Source organism: Salminus brasiliensis, chromosome 4, assembly GCF_030463535.1.
Source record: "Salminus brasiliensis chromosome 4, fSalBra1.hap2, whole genome shotgun sequence".
NCBI classification, from domain to species: domain Eukaryota; kingdom Metazoa; phylum Chordata; class Actinopteri; order Characiformes; family Bryconidae; genus Salminus; species Salminus brasiliensis.
The window spans coordinates 23,983,121-24,004,558 of record NC_132881.1 but is presented as its reverse complement, the minus strand read 5'-3'; the positions used below and the strand labels follow the sequence as shown (position 1 = coordinate 24,004,558).

Sequence of the window (21,438 nt, the reverse complement as noted above, 5' to 3'; positions counted from 1 at the left end):
GGAACAAACTCTGATTGGACAAAGCAAAACTACTGGTGTAAAACTTTATTTTTACTTTATTTTTAAAACTTTACTTTATTGCATAGGTTTCCTCACTGATGGGAGTGAGGAACAGTTCATAGGAACAGTTCCCACGTTCTTACTGTTTCTCAGAAATGCTTTTCAGGATGCCACAGAGGTTTGTGAAGGCAGTATATATCCAAATGCATCTCTGACCTACTATAAAGGTGAACCCATGGACCACACACAGTGCTGACACTCAATTGTGCACATACAATTTGTATAATCTCCCTTGCCAATAAAATGGGATGCTCTAAAGCAGCTGTACCCAATGTAAAAAACATAGAATGCCCCCCAGGTTTGTTCCAGCATCTACTGTAAAGTCATCCTAGGACACTAGTGGCTGTTAGTGCAGCAATGGGAGTCCAAATCCCAATTAATACCCTTGAATAAAATAAAACGTTGTATGAGAAAGTGTCTATTTTTGAATGTTTAGTAACTGTTACTACACTTTTACAAGTTACTTTTTACTAGTAACTTTTTCCAGCATGTCTGTCTTTATAAGGGAATCGTAACAGATGAGTCTCTTGCAGCTGAATCACATATAAACTTACCCGACTGAGTGTAAGGGTTCCTTGCTTGCAGGTTCTGCAGCGGACACGTAGCTTCCCAGGCTGGACGGCCCTGCACACCGTCTTACAGAACACATAGAAACTGCTGTGGGCTTTGGGCTCTGCGGATACAACCATAAGCAAATTAGCACAAATCCAAAGCACACTCATAGATTCTCCCTAACTACACGAAACCCATCCACAGCTGCTCTACTGAACCTATAGCTGAACTCATTCCACTCAGACAGAAAAATATGCACGAATAGCAGCTCTTATCCATGGAGGACATTCGGAGGCAGCATTTGGAGTGGAAGACAAGGACAAAGTCCATCAGGGAGTCTGGAGACGGACACAAGCAGGGGACAAAAGAGCTGCAGATCCGGTTAGCCAAGATTGAACGTAAGCAGACATCTTCAAGGCGAATGATATTGTAAAGAGGGGACATGTCCTGTCTGGATGCTCCACCCTTGTCAGGCTCACAATAACAAACGCACTCACATACTGGGATCAGCCGTCTCATTAGGGCTAAAAGCCTGGGACGGAGGAGGAAGGATGCAGTACCTGACACGATTCCCTATAAATCCAGTGCAGAGGGTTTTATACGGCAGGCCAGGTCTAATTTATGATTTTGGCGCGAGCGCACTCCATTATGCTAATGCTTTTAAAGCAAGGGTAGAGGAGGGTTAGATAAAGGAGAGCTGGCGATTGGGTGGAGCAGCCTGAACGGGCGGGGTGATAGCTGCGGAGGTGAGAGGACAGAAGGACAAACGGAGGACAACTTTTAAAAGCATCCGCTGCCATTGTGGAGCGTGACAGTGACTGCATTGCAAAAAGCCTGCTACGTTCATCAAAAAAGGCCTGGGTTCTTTCAATCTGAGTAACATTCACTCTTCGAAAGGAAAACGTCTACAATAGAGGGAGCTGGACTGCTCCTACAGCCAAGATGCAGTGTCTAGTGGAGAGCAGGGTGGGAAATGTGAACTGCTGGACAATAGCTTGTGAAATGTGTATATTAGCGTAGAAAAGTCAAGAGATCTCTTACTTAAATATGGACGTACAGAACTGGTCAGCTCAAACTTAGCTGACCAGATAAAGGTCCATTATATTTGCTCTGCAGGAGACTAGAACTAAAACAACTTATTAGTGTGGAAATAATAGTCAAGTATGCCTAAGAAATCAATGGAAGGCATCACTTCTTATTCTTGCCTGCATGAATGTTATGGGCAGAGGGGTTCCGTTTATGACTTTTATACAGGAAGGGATTACTGACCAGGCCAGTGCTGCACAACAGTGACATCATCACAGATGTGGGTATCAAACCCACAACCCTGTGATCAATATGCCAGCACTCTAACTACAGAGCCACCGCTGCGCCATACAAGAATAAGAATGCTGACCTGGGGTCAACTTTTGACTTTTATACACAAGGAATTACTGACCAGGCCAGTGCTGCCAAACAGTGCCATCTTAGCAGACATGGGCAATCAAAACTAAGAATACTGATCATTGGTCAACTTTGAACTTTTATACAGGGAGGGATTATTAACCAGGCCAGTGCTGTCCAACAGTGCCATTTTACCACACATGGGTATCGAACCCACAACCCTATGATCAATAACCCAACATTTTAACTACAGAGCCACTGCTGTTCCAAACAAGAATAAGAGTGCTGATCTGGGGTCAACGTTTGACTTTTATACAGAGAGGGATTACTAAACAGGCCAGTGCTGTCCAACAGTGAAATCTTAGCAGGCGTGGTCATCAAAACCCACATCCCAGTGATCTGGTGCAAAGGAAAACTGTCCTGGAGATACTGAATATTGCACTGTTAAATACAATTGGATGTACATGATAAAAAAAATGTCCCCATATGTTGATAACTGTAGCCCAATGAAACGTCCAATCAGCTATGTAGGTTGGTGAAACTATAGCAGGGTTGTCAACGGCCCTGCATGAGAGCCCAGATTGTGAGTGTAGTACAGTACACTCTTGCATTTGTCTAGTCAAGCTTGATCAGAAATGTGAAAAAGTCTGTCTGATTGTGAAGGCAAGTAAAAATCCTACTAAAAAGAATTGATTTTTTTTTTTTTTTTTTTTGATCGACTTGATCGACTTGAGATGATGTACCCAGACTATATGCTGTGGCTATGTACTGACAATGGAAATGAGGAAAACTGCACTCTGAACATGGGGTACATTTTTTTTTTTCAGTCTCATAACTATGTATCCGATTCGTAGTATTTACCAAATAATTCAGTTAATGGATAATAGGTCTTCAGACTAATAACTGAATTATAGCACTATATGGTTCATAGGATTAAGGTCTAAAAAATAGTTTGAACCGGTCAGTGAAACCACAAATTTAGGCTTGGCCACCCTGTCACACACGCGCGCGCACACACACACACACACACACACACACACACACACACACACACACACACACACACACACACATATATATATACACACATAGCGCTTTGGGTTTCTACCTGTTTCTGTGTCTGAGTCCACTGCGCTGGAGTTGTCTGTCTCCAGGATGACTGCCAGGCCAGTTGAGGTGGCATGCAGCCGTGAGGCACTGAGGTCCAGTCGGGTCAAACTGTTCACCCCTCTGCCCAGTCTCTGCTGCAACACTAGCTCAGAGTGTCGCACTGAACCGGTCGGAGGAAGCACCACATGAACAGTGCTCTGCTCTGGAAGATCACAGCCCTGCCAGTGTGGGAGAGACAGAGAACGAGAGACAGAAGGAGGAGGAAAGAGAGAGAAAGAAAGAGAAAGAGCGAGCCTGTCAGTACTGTCAAAATACCTGGCCTGCTTAATTCCCAGACTAGACCAAAGACTTCTGACCTGTAAACAAGACATACACACATGCAGGCAGCTTTCTTCCCACACTACAATTCAAACATTAGATAAAATAAGTGTCATTAAATAGTAATGATTTATTTCAACAACATTTATTAAGATTTAAAATTTAAAATTTAATTCAGAACACAAACATATGAATTTTACAGGTCAAGCAAAGTTTTCAGTGATTCCAGGTTTGACAAGACATAAGTGATGACAAGTGAGATGAAAATATGCTCCATAGATAGATAGATAGATAGATAGACAGATAGACAGACAGACAGACAGACAGACAAATAGACAGACAAATAGACAGACAAATAGACAGACAGACAGCTAGACAGACAGCTAGACAGACAGCTAGACAGACAGCTAGACAGACAGACAGACAGGTAGATCGATAGACAGACAAATAGACAGACAGACAGACAGACAGACAGGTAGATAGACAGGTAGATAGACAGCTAGACAGACTTTCTCCTCCCAAAGCTTTCACAGATAACAACACACCTCTCCGGGTGGGCGTCCTTACTCTCCCAATTCGCTAGTGAGTGTGCATGTTCACTGCCAGGCAGAGGTTGAAAAGCCATGCACTGCTACTTTAAATGACTAACACACAACTGACACTAAGCACTTTGCCCAAACCATTTTAACCAAATCAGCAAAAGGAAAAGCTTTGGCTAAAATCAGGCAATAACCTCAATAAAACACAGGCAGAAACACACTGCTGCCATGGTTTTAGCACTAACAATACCAATTATTCACATAGATTTAAGGGGCTTCTTGTATTCTGCATTTTTCCCATGAGGTCACCTTACCAGATTCATGAGGTTTTTTACTCTAAAAACAATTGTGATTAATTTTTTACATGCCCATTTTTTTTAAACCTCTCTTTCCACCATATAAAGAAACAAGCAGTTCTCTGATCCTGTGTCTGTTAATGCAGGTCCTTCACAAGCCATTTCTAAAAGAACACTCGTAGTGTAGACCCGTATAACCGTACACTGCCATACATCTGCAGATTCAGCTGCTTCCTTCACTCTGTGGCCTTTGACACGCCCAAATGCAATCACTCCATTTTGTTTGGCTTGCGACCCATTTTCCACACATCCAACAAGACACTCACTGCACTGTACCACCTCTTCTCAACCTATGAATTTATAGCCCAATCGTCTTTGTGCAAAGCCATCTGCAGGAGCCTAAAGTTACCAATACCTTAATCACGCAAAGAACTATTTTCTTGTCTGGGGAGCTCATGAACTGTGTGGACTGGGGAGTAAATCGTACCTTTTGAAAGCTTAACAATGCTTACACAGTACTTCAAACTGTAGCTGCAAATCATAAAAAGGGAGACTTTGATATTTTGGAGAAATGGAAACCAAAAATCAAGCAATGCAGGTGAAGACGTAATTTAAAAAAAAAAAAAAAAAAAGACAAGTAGGACAATTTCTTGATGAGAGAGGGAGAGCTTGTCCAGTGGCTATCAACCTTGTTCTTATTCATATTATGACAATGATAGGAGCTGGACAAAGAGTGCAATCAAATCTAAATTGCTTTCAGCATGATCAGTGAGGAAAACTAGTAGGGCCTACTTGCACTCAGCCACTGAATGGATTAGACAACTTCAATCACCAGTTCACCTGATTGAACATTACATAGTACTGAATAGCCAAACCAGATAGAACTAGATAAAGACTGTAATTAGTCAACCACACAATGTTCTCAAAGTTTTAATAGACACTGGACCTTATTCACCAATCCGTTCTTTTCCACTTACATGGTTTTCACAAAGATTCAGACCGTCATCAGTGTTTTTGAGGACAATGGGATCCATCATTATAAGAAAACTGCTGCAAACAATCCTGTGGTTTAAAAAAAACACCTCATGAATCTGACGTAGATTTTGGTTTAGCTTTTTTGTTTGTGAGAAAAACGTCACGTAAACTTTGCGTAAGGGCTCTTGGTGCAGATCGGCTTTTGACCATTGCCATCAAGTACGGAGGAGTTGGTTCATTCTTGGCTTCGTAAGCCTGCAGCAGGGTTTTGAATCTGATGTGGGCAGCAGCTACTGGAAGCCAGTGAAGAGAACCCAGCAAAGGAGTTACACGGCTGAGCTTAGAAACACTAAAGGCAACCTATGCTGCTGCATTCTGGATCAATTGCAGGGGCCTGATGGTGCGTATAGAAAGACCGGTCAGAAGGGAGCATTACTAGCATTACTAAAAGCATTACTAAATCAAAGTGATTTTACTCTGATTTCCATATCAGTGCATGTTTGAGCTCTTAAAGCTACAGCAATGGGAGGCTCCCAGTGGCCCAGTGGACCAAGGCTCTGCTGGTTCGAATCCCAGGATATGCTGCTCGCCATCAGCAGTCGGAGTCAGAGAGAGCACAATTGGCCTTGCTTTTTTAGGGGTGGGTTGACGGCCCTTCCTTCCCACATCACTCTTAGGGTGACTGTGTCAGTCAGCTGTTGTATCAGAGCTGCCTCGCGAAGCTTTCCTCTGAGCGGCAGTTTGAAAAGAGGCAGAAAATAGGGGTAAAATTCTAAAAAGAAAAGGGGGTTCCTAAGAACATCCACTATTCACAAAGTTGTGTGTTTACTTCATCAGAATCCAAGAAGACATCCCAAAACAGCACAGACCTGTGTTTTTAACTGAAAACCTGGTTTCTATATAAATAGCCCACTGCCACTTTCGCCACAGACTGCTAGAACACATCACATAATTAACAGCTTCTGCTCTCGCGCTCTAACTTAACAGCACACACACACTATTGTAATACACGTCAAATTGACAGACTGATCTGCCTTGAAGCTAAATACAGCCAAAAACAGCTCCAGCAACTCTTGATTGGGCTTCTGGGGACACTGTTACAGGCGAAGCAGATGGGTTTTAGAATGCAAAAGCAGAGCGGCAGATTAACTCAATGTTCACTCTGCATTTTTCACAGAACCAAGACAAGACTTGACGTTCTTTGTGAGCTCTGGAGAACTGAAATCCATCGTTCCGGGGCCGCCGCCGCAGCCGCCACAGCCTGGAAAACTGCCGAGGCTGGAAAGGCCCCTCGCTCACTCACTGCACTGTCACCTCGCACTGCATTGTCTTAAGTTTCCGCCATACGTTTGAGAGAAGAAAAAAAAAAAACGGCAAACATTTCCGGTCTCAATTACAATGGAGGAAATTTGCAGCCACAATGCTAATCCAGCTGGCAAGCGCGCTTCAGACCACTGGGATTACAGCGGAGAGGAATAAACATGCCAGTCACCGAGCGGCACTGACACAAATCTGCTAGCGAACTGAAAAGAGGGGGAAAAAAATTAAACTTTTACAATGGACAGAAAATGGCACAGCCTCCCTCGGCTGCAGAAAGATTACAAAACACACTTGCGTGGAAATCTGTTGCCATGCTGCAAACTTTATCAAGCGCTGCTCTTTTGAATTCTGTTTTTTTATTTAATTTTTTTTTTAAAGATCATCCTCCACAATTCTGTACTTGGAGACATGCCTTGTGCCGCAAAAGTGTATTTCCTCTACATGTTATTGTACCTCAGTGGTGACTGTGTGGATTAGAACTAAGCCTCAGTGAGACACAATTGGCAAAACTTGTTCGGAAAAAAACAAAAGGCAAAAACAGCCGAGAGCACCGCTTCATCAGCTGTGAAAGTGTGGTGTAATATTTCACAAATGTGTTAAAAAAAAGAAGATAAGTAATATATTCTGATAAATTACTACGAAAGGGAAACACAGCCTCTGTAGAGAATTCAACTTAAAACACTGCATTTTCAGTAAAGACTCACTTATGCTCAATGTTAAACTCTGCGTTTATTTCGTCCACATTTGTGCAAATCCTTTGAAAGCTTATGGATACAGACAGAACGGAGCAGTACAACCAAAAACTGTGGGGGTAACTGTGTAGCCGAAAGTTCAAGCGAAACATGACTACTGCCATATCGGCAAGGCAAAGAAGAAACTCTGGCCGCTGATGATTTCGTCTTTTTTTTGTAGTAGTAGTAAGTACGTAATTGTGATCCTCCCACGACCATCGCCATGTTAGTTGTGGTCAGAAACCTTTGACTCTTAACTGCCCTGTAGTGGACGCCTTGCTTTACATCCATGCCAACATAAAGGCTGCATAGAAGTATGTGGGCAGTGACGGTTTACTACGTTTGACACTTGACGCAGTTATTTTTCTTACGTAAAAGGAGTATAGAGGCCCTTAAGGTTGTGTTGTTTAAGGTCTAGCCATACATTTTCTGTGATATTTAGGTGAGGGCCTGTTCTAAAAGCGTCAGTCTATGTATCCTCTAGGTGTCTTTTCTATTCGGTATAGAACCAGGGTAGCCCTTTAATTGAGAAACTGCAGCTTCAATCCCTAGTGATGTCACAGCCGTTCATGCAAGAAAGTATAAATCGCCTCCCTCTCTTCCATCATTCAGAGGTCGTCATATAGACGTCTGCTTGCTGACACAGCAGAACTGGAGGTTAGAGCTCTTCTCCAAAAGATTTCCACCAACCTGAATGCTTGACATCAGCATATCGTAGCTGTCACATAAAAAAACTGTTATTTAATGTTTGCTGTTTCTTTTTTTTTACTTTTTGATAATGTTAATATGTTCTTTACACTGTGTGAACATTTCATGATGAATAGACCAACAGGAATGCTCCAAAATGGCAGACAATCTTTTTATGCTTCTATTAACAGGTAAGGTTTTTTCATCCTCCTGTAAAGTTGCCATTTTGGAGATCAGAATCATCTAGATCTAGATTTTAAGAGGGATTTTCTTGTTTTTATGTAATAGCAATGTTATGCTATTTTACACTGTTTGCTACAGTAGCGGAATTTCTATTTAAGCGTCTGTTGCGCTGCTTGGCAGGAGTCCCACTCACAGGGTGTGGCGTATAAGGGTGACTCTTCTGTAATATTATCCCTAACCACTACAATACTATCAGAAATATGAAATTTAACAATATTACACATATGATAATTCTAAAAAAATAAAAAAGTATAATTTTTAGCTCACAGTATCATTAAGCCTTCTCTGAAGGCCTGGAAAAGCTTAAAAGCTCTGAAGCATGCACACCCTTAAAAAAAAAGAGGTTCAATCCCAGGTCAGGGTGCTTGCCATCAGCAGCCGGAGTCTGAGCGAGTACAATTGGCCTTGCTCTCTCTCTCCGGGGTGGGTTGACACAATCCTAGTGTGATGTTGGTCAGCACAGGCATCTGTTAGCTGTTGTATCCCTCCAAGTGCTTTGGCTACCTAGGAATGCTGCACATGTGTGGCAGGAGATGTGCTAGTCTTTACCCTTCTAGTGTAAGGGCAAAGTTAAAAAGCAGGGGGGGTTTGATCATGCTTCAAACCCTTTTCAGTACAATACAGAACCCCTGTTGCTTGGAGTGTAGAGTCTACAGCGTCTGGGCCGTTTGTTGCAGCAGGACCATGAGGCACTGCTCTGTGTCGACGGGAGTGTTCTCTCCATTTGTTTTGCTCAGGTCCATTTTCACAGTGCAAAAATTTGCGATGCAAATCAGTTCGCCAGTCACAAACAGGTTCTCGTTAAAAGCAAGAGGCTTATTAGAGAGCCCACGCACTCAGATAGGGGAAAAGGTCCTCGTCTGTGCAACAGTCCATATACACGTGTGATAATTTATTGCAGGGAAACATTGCGCTTGAACAAGGAAAGGGGGAAAAAAAATACATGAAATTAATTCGATCTGGTTCATTTTTCCCCCAGACCGACAGCGAGGATTGCCTTTTAATGACATCAACTTAATGAAGACCCTCTGGCTCAGAGTGAAGGAGCCACCAGACAAGAGCCTTTTTTTTACAGCGTAAAGTGAGAGAGCTGTAACGTACCCAGAAGCATCTGCAAAGATGAAGGCAACCGAGGCAACAGGGGGTTGATTAGAGAGCCCTATAGAAAAATGAATGATGAGTGCATGGAAATTACCATTGATCATACATCGCATGATGGATGTCTGAAGAGTCAAAGTTTGCCATCTATAAAGCCCAGGCTTGGTGGTTGTGGGATATTATACTAGTCGATAGCGCCGTATAGCTCTACGTCAGCACTCGGGTTTTCCCCACTGCATTTATAATCGATGGCAATGGCCTTACTCCATCAGCAAAGTTGACCCTTCTGATTGAACAAGGCCAATGACAACCATTACTTCACATGAATAGATTAGCCAGACTGTTGGACATGTCTTGCAGTGATGCTCTTTGTTTCTCTGATGCTGAAGGAATAACATCTTGTTGGTGCACACCTTCATTTGGTTTCACCATAGAACATCGCACAGGCCATTTTAAGAACTACTATAATGAAGGCAGATTCATCTTGGGGTTAATAGTGTTCATTCTCCCTGATAAACCTCATTTCTAGCAACTGACATTTTAAAATGTCAGTCCAGGTCAAAACATGCAATCACACCAATTCATCCACACATTAATATTCACACACACTCTTACAAAATAAAGGTGCTACAAATTAGGCTTGTAAGAAAATATTGATATATCAAAGTATCGCAATATTATGTTTTTTTAATACTGTAGCAATAGTTTAGTTTTAATAGTTTATCTGCAGGGAATCATGCCAGACAGTGGTTCATCTTGTGCTGTGTTTAAAATCGCACTGCTAGATAGTCTTCAGATCCCACTGTTGTGATAGGATAAAAAGTTAACTCAGATTTTTGCATATGATGGTGTATATGGTTTTTGTATAGACAGTATTCCTATAATTTTGTTTAGTAACACATGAAAGATATTATCTTGTTTACAGTCTTGCAATATGTAACAATATATCAAATTGTACCCCTGTATCTTGATACATATCGTACCCTACTACAAACTGGTTTTAAGAACAATGCCATAGGTGAACCACTGCAGTGTGTACTACGTAATAGAGATGTGTGAGTGTAAAGAACCTTATATAAATAAAATATACATTATTTCTAATTTTACCCTATTTACCCAATTTGGAAAGCCAATTACCCAATCTCTGTTTATGTGAACTCCCCTATCTCTAGCAGTGCCCTATGAGGGTGATGTCTCCTAATGTGATGCCACCCACCTAGCATTACTAGGTAGCCAGTGTACTCGGGGGAAAGCATCACGCTAGGAGTGATGTGGGGAAGAAGTGCCATCAATCCACCCCTGAGAGAGCAAGGCCAATTGTGCTCTCGCTGACTTCGGCTGCTGAACCAGCAATCCTCGGGTCATAGTGGCAGAGCCATTGTCCACTGGACCACTTACAGTCCGAGAATCAATCATTTGACGTAAAGGTTTGTAACCACTCTAAAGGTTCTTCACACACACACACACACACATCTCTATTAAACATTAAACATGGTTCTTAATGGAACCAAAAGAGGTTCCTCTATGGCATGGCTCAAGTCCTATGCATCACAAAATATAGTAAAAACATAAGCCTGTTCTGTTTTGTCTGTCTCCACCCAACCCCCAGCACTCTGGAGTATTATCAGGGTACAGTGAAGCTGTCGTGCATTCATTCTGCATTCATATGACCTTTTCCAATTATGATGTGCTCTTTGGAGAGCTCGATCAACAAGTCAGTGTTTTAAAGACAGGGATGCGCTGCATTAGCAATGACTTGGATCTTTGGAGCCACGCAGTGACAGAATTTCAATTTCAAGAGTGAGGAGACAATCAATGGGCCTGCCATTCAGAATCATAAGCAGCCCAAGAGACTTCCAACAATTTGCCAAGGTCATCTAGGGTTAAAGCTATCTCCCTATGTATCACACACCCAAAAAAAATATTCATCTTTGTGCTTTGCATGGAAGTGGCTCAGCACAACACATGCACTGAATATTAGAATGGGTTTAGCACAAACTCCACATCATTAACCACCATCCAACAACAAGAAGAACGCATGCTTTTCATTTGTAAAGCCGGGCCATGAGGAGGTACAGTAACTGTGCTCCACTGTACTGAAGTCAAAAATCACTTCAATCACTTTATTGGACAGATGAGCCAAAATGAAAAAAACAAAAATTGGATCTTTTAAAATCAGCCACTTTATATGTGCTTCTAGACTCTGATACTAGACACTGTACATGGTAATGTGATCACAATGAAAAAAGGTAATACTGAAATGATGTAAAGTGATGCTCATTGTTATCTTACACCCCCCTAAACAAACTATTTTCAAGCCTTCTGCCTGCGACATTTAAATAGCAACACTGCTTGCAAGTATTTATCTATGCCGATGGTTCATATCATCATAGCGTGTGCCAATTGGCAGCTATTCAAATGTTTACATAAACAATAAACAGAATACAAAATTAAATAACTGTAATTCTACAGGTAGAAGCTCCACCGCTTCAGCACGCCTTTCCAGACCGTGCGTGATGTGCCAAGTCAGACCACACCTGGCTCTTAAAGGGAATGGCGTGTGACACGCTGATTGGTTTATTGCATGTTACGCCCGAAACACACCCATGAATAAATAAGAGACTTAGTACATGCTAAGCAAAGACACACTGACACGCCCCTAAATCAAGCTGTGCGGTGCATGGTTGACAGCCTAAGATAGGGCCTTATAAGATTGTTTCTATTAAATGTGCGTGCACATCACAAGATGATCACCTGATCTTTGTAATCCTTGTAATCATCCTGTGTCAACAGAGGACAGCTGCTAAGCTAACAAGAGATCAGAAGCTTTTTAAAGCTAATGATAGCCCCGTTCACCGAGGGGATGTTACCTCTTCACATTATGACCCTGTTTCCCCTGGTTCACTCTGGATAAGACCAAGCCTCGTAAAACTGCAAGTGTAAACACACCCAGCAGTCTGACTAACTGGAGACACATTTAGATAGCAAGTGTAAATGCGCCCTGGAGACGCAGACAGACTACAGGTTAAAGGGCCAGGCAGATAGATCCTGTTGCAACTGCCTAGATTCACCATCAATTTAAAGAACTACAAAGATGTGTACTGAGACACAATACTTGGGGAACTTGGGGTTGAGCTGCCTGCACGGACTGTGAGTTCTCTGCACAGCAATACAAGTATACAACAGTTCCTAATGTCTATGGAGTCAATAGGTTTCTATGGGTGTTTTGAAAACAGTGATTAATTAGAAGCAAAGTTAACATCCTTGTGTTTCCTTTTTCCAAACAGAGCTCGATTTAGAGTTTGTGTTTAAGGTTTTTTTTTTTTTTTTTTTTTTAAATGGGCATAATTTTTAGCATTAAATGTATTCTAGCATCAAAAAACTGTGAAAGAAAACAATTTTAAAATATGATACAGCACTCACATGTGCTTTCAATTATTGAAATTGAAGTTTGTTTATTTATTTATTTATTTATTTATTTATTTTCAGAAGGAAATAAATTTGTGGGCCACCATAATTATTAGCTTGATGCTAACAAGATCTTAATTAAAAAATAAATAAATAAATAAATAAATAAAAAAAATTGATGACTTGTTTTTTTCCAGCTCTTGGTTGGAGAGGTTTCTCCAACAGCTAAACTTCACCAACATTAGGTAGGAGAGTGACAGCCTGCTTAAGCCATGACCGCGTTCTTGCAATCTACTTCTTGTAAGTCACACTAAAAGTACATGAGGCAGTCATTGTCATCAGTGAGGGGTAACACTGGCTAACTGATTTGCATATTGTGGTGGGGCTTTGTATTCAGTTACGTCATGCAAAGTCTAACTATGATAATATTTTATGATTGTCTGAAAAGCAAGAGTTTATTATAATCATAAAACAATTGATTTTGGTTTTTACAACAACAAAAAAAAGGCTTGTGGGTGTAATTACTTTTAAGCGGTAGTTATAGTGGATAACACTTCTCAGGTATTAGCTGCAAATACACATAGGGGTGCCCTAATTGCATACCAATTGAGAATACTAGCTAGTTTTAAGTATGTAGTGTGTAATACAGATAAAAGTGTTAAAGTATTCATGATGCACACTTCAGCCAGTCCGTTTTGAGTGTGGTTACTATAGAAACTATTATACCACAATGCTTCACAAAATAGAAAGGGAGGAGCTACTCATGTCTGGAACAATTATTCGAAATAATGGCCGGTAATAATGCTAGGGTGGTGGCGCAAGACAACTTGCAGTGCTATATGGCATATTGGCATAGCAACATAATATCACTAATATTTTTGCACTAACCTATCAAACCTTCACCATTAGGGTTGCTATATAGTGTGCAGAACTCAATTGGGATGCAGCCATTGCTAATTTGACATACAGTAATCTCCCGACCCAGCGATATCCTATTGTTATTCTAAGCTATAACAAAGCTACTATTAATTATTATTCATTAGCAAATGGCTCATTTCACTAGCTTAGATATTAACTATCCTAAAAAAAGTATAAAAAGCATGGCTGTTGTTTCATTCTGAAAGGCCAAGATATGAAAGAGCTGTTGGATGTTTGCAAAGTTGCTGTCTGGACTATTCAGAGCAGATCATATATTTTCTATGTGTTTAGCAGCTGCTGTAACACTACTTAGCAATGCTTACAACAGACATGGACCACAGAGCTAAACCAGCTGCTCTATAAAATGAACTCCCACAGTTTGGGACGAAATGTGAAGATGGTTGCTCTGGTGGAGTCAAGATGGACAAGCTTGGACAAGCTTGTGGCTAAACAGGCTGAGAACCACTGTTTTAAGGAACTCTGTATACCAGTGGTTCTCAGCCTGTCAACAGTGGAGTAACCATCCGGTCATAGTCTAACCGTGAAACCACGACACCACAACAACCCTGCTTTCAGCTTCAAATGTGAGCCCTCAGGATTCGAGCATTCGAGACCTGTAACGTAAACGTGACCTCTGAACCAGCTGCAAAAAAAGAGCTGCTATTCAAAGCTTCAATAAACATCATTAGCCGTGTTGAACATGCAATTGCAAAATGAGTCACAAAAGCTGGGCAACAACTCCAACCGCAGCAAATCTGTAGCAATGTCATCTGTTCAGTCAACAACAGAAAACAGGTGTCTTCGGAGAGCCAGGCCAGAGCGAGACTGCTGAGGCAGACAGAGACGCGTAGTGAAGCTCCTCGGCGTCGGCCTTGCGATGCGCGCAGGCAGATGGTGGGGAAAGCTGGGCTAAGAGAGGCAAAGCCTGCTAAGGCTGTGTGACTAATGTGAGCTGGGAGCTCCAAGTCCCTCCACAGCTCAAACAAGCACGTGAAACCCACCACGCGGCCGAGGACAACAGAGTCACATTCACACATTCACTGGCACTGGTAGCATGGTGGGGAGGGTTTGGGGGTGGGGGTGGAGGTGGGGGGGGGGGTAACAGCATAAAAGAGAAATGTCTGACTAAGAAACCAAATCACTCTTTTGAAGCAGCTCTTTTGATCATGGATTCATCGTTAGTGACAGGAACACTTTTCCAAACTTTCCATCGTTAGTGCTGAAGTGATTACCGGTGTGACCTTGGGCAGTGGTACGGACTGAACTGTATTGTGGCTTTAATGAAAGTTGCACCACCTGTAGCTCTTCCTCGTGGAACATGGACAGCGTAAAGTGCCCATATACTCTTTTGAAGAACCATTTGAAGCACCTATGAGAGATGATACCATAGAAGAACTGCATTTGTAATCAACATATATGAGTGTAAAGAACCTTTCAAGGGCCTACAGAACCTTCCCTTGATGTAAACACAGTTCTTCATAGAACCAAAAGTGGTTCCTCAATGTTACTGCTCAAAGAACCTTCAAATTATGCGTGTCCTACATTTCTATTGTATTTTATTATATTTCCTGTCGTCCACTGATGATATTTGTGAGGGTTTCTGGGCCAAAATAATCAAAAAATCATTTTCCCATGACTATTTCTAACCTCATGACTGTGCCTTTAAGAACAATCTGATTGGTTGCCCTGATTTAAGCTTTATTTAAAAATCAGGCCGAGCTGAATCACTTTTATACCTCCAGCATGAATGGGCGAGGTTAAACTGCAGTTGAGTAGACGGATATATGTAAATATGCCCAATTCCAATATGCCAATTTCAAACTGGGCTGTTTTTCAGCCTATTGTCTCACATATGGACTGTATGGACAGGCGTATGGACCTACCGCGAAAAACCTTGGGCCGTAAACTGTTTTTCGCTGTAGGTCCAATTCACATACACCAGCCCACTAGCGAAAGCCCTGTTAGCCATAGTCAAAGTGACATCAGGGGAAGCAAGCAGGTATCTGAGAGAGGCTAAGAAGTAACCCTTCACAGACAACCAGCTTTACCATTTGTTACATTTACATTGAAGGCATTTCGCAGATGCTCTTACCCAGGGTCACTTACAAAAGTGCTTCACAAAATACCCTTAGCTAGTTTGTAAAGGCTCGGATCCAAAAAGATACCTCTAAGCTTAGACGCTACTAAATACATAAGTCATTATGGAGACCACAATACTCAGCACTACACTTCACCCAAGTACTCCTGGAAGAGGTGGGTCTTCAGTCTGTGTTTGAAGACAGAAAGCAACTCTGCTGTTCGGACACCCGGGGAAAGTTCGTTCCACCACTTCGGTGCCAGGACAGAAAAAGTGCCCATCTTCCATGGATCTTAAAGGATCAAGCTGAGCCATACTTGAAGCTCGAAGGGGTTCTCTTCTGCGCGCTAACCACACCCCAAGGACAGGATATCAGCGCAATCTAGTAAGACTAGATAGTTAGTAATAGAGCACATCAAATTATTCATGAGCCCTCCAAAATCACCCTGTTTTATTCTAGGGCCAAATAGGCTAGTAAAACTGCATCTAAGCATTTTGTGCTTACTATTTCTACATCAAATCACAACTTTTAGGCAAGTTCTTCTTCAATTATGAGCCGTAGGTATGATTTTGATCATTCTGATGATGATTTTTATCATATCAGCAACTACTAATGATTCAGTAACTGCTATAAATGAATCAGTAACTTCTATCAAATGATATAAAATATTTGAAAAAACATTTACAAAATATAAAATAAATATAAAATAAATATAAAATAAATATTAAATATAAAAAGTTAATTCAATCATTTGAAGATGACCATCAACAAGCACAACACAAACAGGGCAGTACATGTTTATATGCTCAGAAAAACACTTACATTAGAATAAATACAAAAATTACATTAATACAAAAAGTGTATTACATTTCATTTCATCTATTACAATGTGTTTGTTCAACCACTGCCAAACCTCTCCTTAAGGAGGTCCAGCATTATATGTAGCATTCTGTTATACTGGTTCATCCATATTAACCAGTATTATCAATCGATTAATCTTAATGAAGCACTTCTGTTATCAGATAATCAATACGATAAGTGCTTCATTAAGCTAAATGAGGTGAGCTGCTGCTGGAAAATTTCCAAGTCAAGGTGAAATGTGAAACCAAACTCTAGTTCTTTTAACAAGCTAAAAAGATTCTAAACCTCTCTACTAAACATCGATTAACCTTGCAATAATGTTTGCTTGAGTTTATTCAAACAAACACACACAGCTAAGATAAATGGCTTTACTTAGTTGTCTATGAGCTTTATACACTATTGTATAATTTATAAAAAAATGTTTATTAATACTTAATTAGAATGACGGCCTTTAATTTTCCTCTTGCTTTTTAGCTTGTGTATACAATGATGCATGTGTAATCAATCAGTGATTCATCTTTTATAGATTAAGGTGCATTTTGAGGATGAAATATAAATGTGAGCTTCATTAAAATACAAGAACAATATGAATTCAGCTGTAAGTGGTGTTAATATTGACCATAATAAGGCCATTCTGATTACCACAACATACAAGTGCATCTTTAAAAGCTCTCATTCATTTACAGCAGCATTATGTGATAATTGCCATTTCTTTCAATTCTTCCTGGGCTGCCTCTACAGAGCTCCTGCTTTGAGCCACCCTTAAAGGACACGCTTTACACATGCATTCCTGGACAAGCTGAGAGGTACAGAACTACGACTCTGTTTCTGCAGCATTACTCCAGTTCTTGTGGTTCGTTTTTCCTGCCTGCTTCACCAAAGATACACATTGCAGCTTGTCGAGCCCACAGTGGTTATTCTGCCTATAACAGGTCGGTGGAGCATCGCCATGATTTTGAAGCTGTTATTCTGAGGTAAGAATGTCACGTAGTGTTGCTTTAAAATTGAACATCTTGATATTTTAGTAAAATATTACGTGATGTAGCAGCAGGGGTAGTGGTGGTGGTGGTAACGGCTGCAGTATTTATTTTGATAACCTATTACATTTATTACAGTCTGGATAGTGGAAAATATCGTGGCCAGGACTTGAGTTCACATCGTCCACTTCTACACCACAGCACGCACAGGGCTACACAAGGTCGAGACGAGACAATGACTGGCTGCGTGGTGATGCGGGATGGAGGGGAGTGAGGAGTCCTCTCAGACAGAGAGTCCTTAAGGCTGAAAGAGCCGAGTTAACCTTGAGAAAGTGCAGACTTGTCTCAGCTGCTCCTCCACAGCATATGGAGAGGCAGTGGAAAGACGTGAGACAAGCATTAACTCAAGAGTAATTGGCAACGAACAGCAGAAGTCCTTAAGATATCATTTCTGAGGAGTTCTAATACTAAAATAGATCTTTTGCCGCAGACAGAAGACAAGAGTGAGGGATGGACAGATAGTGAGGAACCGAGGGGGAAAAAGACGAAGACAAAGGGGGAAAGGTGGAGGGAGACAGAGAGTGATGGACAGAGACAAAATGGAGGTAAAGCTTTGGCAGGAAAGACAAAGAGGGGAAGAGAGGTGAGACAAGAGAGCCAATGACAGGCAGAGAGAGAGAGAGAGAGAGAGAGAGAGAGAGATACACAGAGTTGTTGCTCCTCAGGGATGTGCGAGCTAATAGAGCGCATTACAGCCAGTGCTCTTCTCGTCACTACAAATATCAGCCTGTGAGTCCCGAGGCACGGACAGATAAACAGCAGAGGCTGTCTGCGCCTACAGCTCTACACACACACACACACACACACACACACACACACACACACACACACACACACACACACACACACACACTTCACACCAAGCCGACAACGTGAGTGGACTCACAACACACAAAACATACAAACTTTATATATATATATATATATATATATATATATATATATATATATATATATATATATATATATACATACACACACAATATCAAAATGTAGGGTCATTCATGTGCCCACTATTCCTAATCAGTGAATTTAACCTCTGAATGCAATCATATCCTCACACCAATGTTCCAACATTTAGTGTAAAGCCTTCCCAGAAGAGCAGAGGTTGCCACTGCTTTCAGAAGAAATGTAGGCTAAGCAGGTGTCTACAAACCTTTGGACTACAAACTTTCAGGTTATAAAGCATCAATGCACACTCAACAATATTAAGACGATTATAAATGAACCGTTCTGAGACCACAGTTGGAGGTTTGTTTTAGGATCCAGTTAGAGGGTTCTGGGCTCATTTACCATGTCCTCATACTTACCATGTTCCCATACACAATTCTACACCCTAAACCCAAGCTCAGGTCCAAATGTTGCAGATTAGTGTAGTTGCCCCCTGGCCAAAAAATGTGTCACTTTACGTGGTTTAGCCCCTTAATGAAGAAAGGTTTATTATACACTAAGCTGTATTACTCTAACTTCAGGGACTTCTGTACAAACTGGACTTTTCTTTGCTAATAGAGGCTTGTAATGACACTTCAATAGGCGGTCAATAGGCTGTCTAAGGGGTCTAAGTAGTAGTAACTTCAGGCTCCTGCAGATGGCGCTGCACAAGGATGATCAAGCTATAAATACCTGTGTGGGTATGTGATGGGATTCATGGTTTCAGATGATGTTAATTATTGGCAAAAAAGGAGTGATTGCATTTGGATGTCCCAAAGGCCAGAGTGTGGAGGAAGTAGCTGAATTTGCAGGTGTATGGAAGCGTATGGTCATACGGGTCTACCAGCAGTGGCAGTGGTCATTCTCTTGCGTGCCACTCTGCTCCATATCTTGATGGTATGCAGTTCCTTGCGGAGTGATCATTCAGAAATTGGTTGTGAAGGACCTATGATGACTTCTGGAAGCAATTTTCATTTAGAAGCTGTGAAGCTCTGTCTGTCAAGTTATATATATATATATATATATATATATATATATATATATATATATATATATATATATATATATATACACACACATATATATATAAACATAATGTGGGAACCAAAGGAACCAGAGTTCCACCTGGAAAGCTGATGATGAAAGCCCTTAGAAAGTTAGAAACCTGCCATACTAAGCTTAGCTCAAGCTAACTGGCGTCTGACTATGGCAAATGCAAATAACACACAGAATCTTGGACTTCAGCTTTGAATGTTTAGCCTGAGTGGAACAAATCCTCCTCCAAACTCCTCACAATTTTTTTTTATTATCATTTTAAAGTTTGAATGCTTTATTATTCTATGAATTTCATACTTTTATACCATGAGAGATTCTTTTGGTGGGTCTTTTGTCAGTTTTGTAGCCAATTGCGGCCTAAAAATATGACTTATGAGTAAGTTTATATTCACTGTTTACATGTTACTGCTTAAAAAACACAAGAGGCTGTACCAACCACCTCAAGGAGGCGCTATACAACACTAGATGGAAATGAAAAATTGTAACTTGCAAGAACGTCTGTTCGAAATAATAAAAGATAAAAATTATAGCATTAAGCATTTGAGGGTTGTATTGAACCCAACCATATATCAAGTGCAGGGAGTGTACTTTTAGGTAAAGCTAGTCAAAACAGTCGGCTAAGGTGGCATTAGGGGTCAAATCCAAGCACTCTGATTGGTACACTCTTTTTAGTTTAGAAAAATGTGTGTACACTCTTTTCAGTGACATGGAGCACCATTGTACTGTGTGAACTATCACTTAGAAAGTTGAACACCTTCTCACACACACACACACACACACACACACACACACACACACAAACACAAACAGCAGGCCTGTGTCCATATTCAACCATCTCTTTTCTTCGCGACTACAGGCATGTGGTTACACTTGCTGCGTAAGCGTCTCGGCACCAGAGCAAGCGAATCCGGAGTTGCTTGTTAATGGTGGAGAGCAACAGAAGCTTTGAATGTCTTTTTAAAGCCCCAGATTCACACAGCTATCCCCTCCTGGGCCGGGAGATTACAACTGGATCCGTAGCAGTGAGGCAAAGTGCTGGCAGAAGCTCGCGAGCAGGTGAACTGCGCACATGGCGCATTAAGCACGCGTTGATTACAGAATCACACTGTGAGAATCACGCTACTTCAACACCAGCAGCTTGACACCCGAGCGCTTATACGCTGCGCTAATAACCCATTAGCTTCTCTACTCGCCAACACTTCCCAGTATATCACACTCACACTCACACAATAACCAGAACCAAACTCCTTAATTACCTGAGAGCTTTATCTGCGCCTGGCTAAATTCATTGCACAATGAAGCTGATGGAAATATGAATGAGAGACATGTAAATTCATTTGGAGAAGAGATGAGAGCTCATTAAACAAACCGAGCTAGTATAGTGCATATTGATTGCTCCAACAGTAAAGAGGAAAAGGTGACACGGTGATAGTTGATGACATTTCTCAGAGTGTGTGTGTGTGTGTGTGTGGCTCTCCAATGTAAATGGCACTCAGACAATTGAAATCAGCACAGAAATCCAGCAGTACTTCAGGGTCATACAAAGCAAAAGCAATCACAAACCACACACCATGTTAAACAGAGGGCGTCCAAATAATTGTGCCAGTAACCTGGTGAAATGAGAATTGCTCAGTAGAGGTATAGTTCGACCTGTATCACACATACACGCTGAAAGACATATGAGCGGTGAATAGCAGAACCCCCAATTAATTAGCACTGCCCAAATTATATTACATGTTAATAAAGGATAACCAATTTTCACTGCTTTTGCAGTCATGGCTATATTCTTTCCTGTACACAGATGATACATGATATACATATTAATACAGCCACACTGA

The 21,438-nt window shown here is 41.2% G+C and overlaps 1 protein-coding gene across 1 annotated transcript in view; it reads right to left on the bottom strand.

Moving 5' to 3' along the window:
* Nucleotides 1-21,438, bottom strand: part of prkn (parkin RBR E3 ubiquitin protein ligase) — a 125,071-nt gene that overhangs the window by 73,023 nt on the left and 30,610 nt on the right. Inside the window, exons 3-4 of the mRNA XM_072677685.1 lie at nucleotides 3,104-3,323; nucleotides 615-733 (exon numbers count right to left, since the gene is read on the bottom strand). Coding sequence (XP_072533786.1) covers nucleotides 615-733; nucleotides 3,104-3,323 — 339 coding nt within the window. The remainder of the gene's footprint in view (nucleotides 1-614; nucleotides 734-3,103; nucleotides 3,324-21,438) is intronic.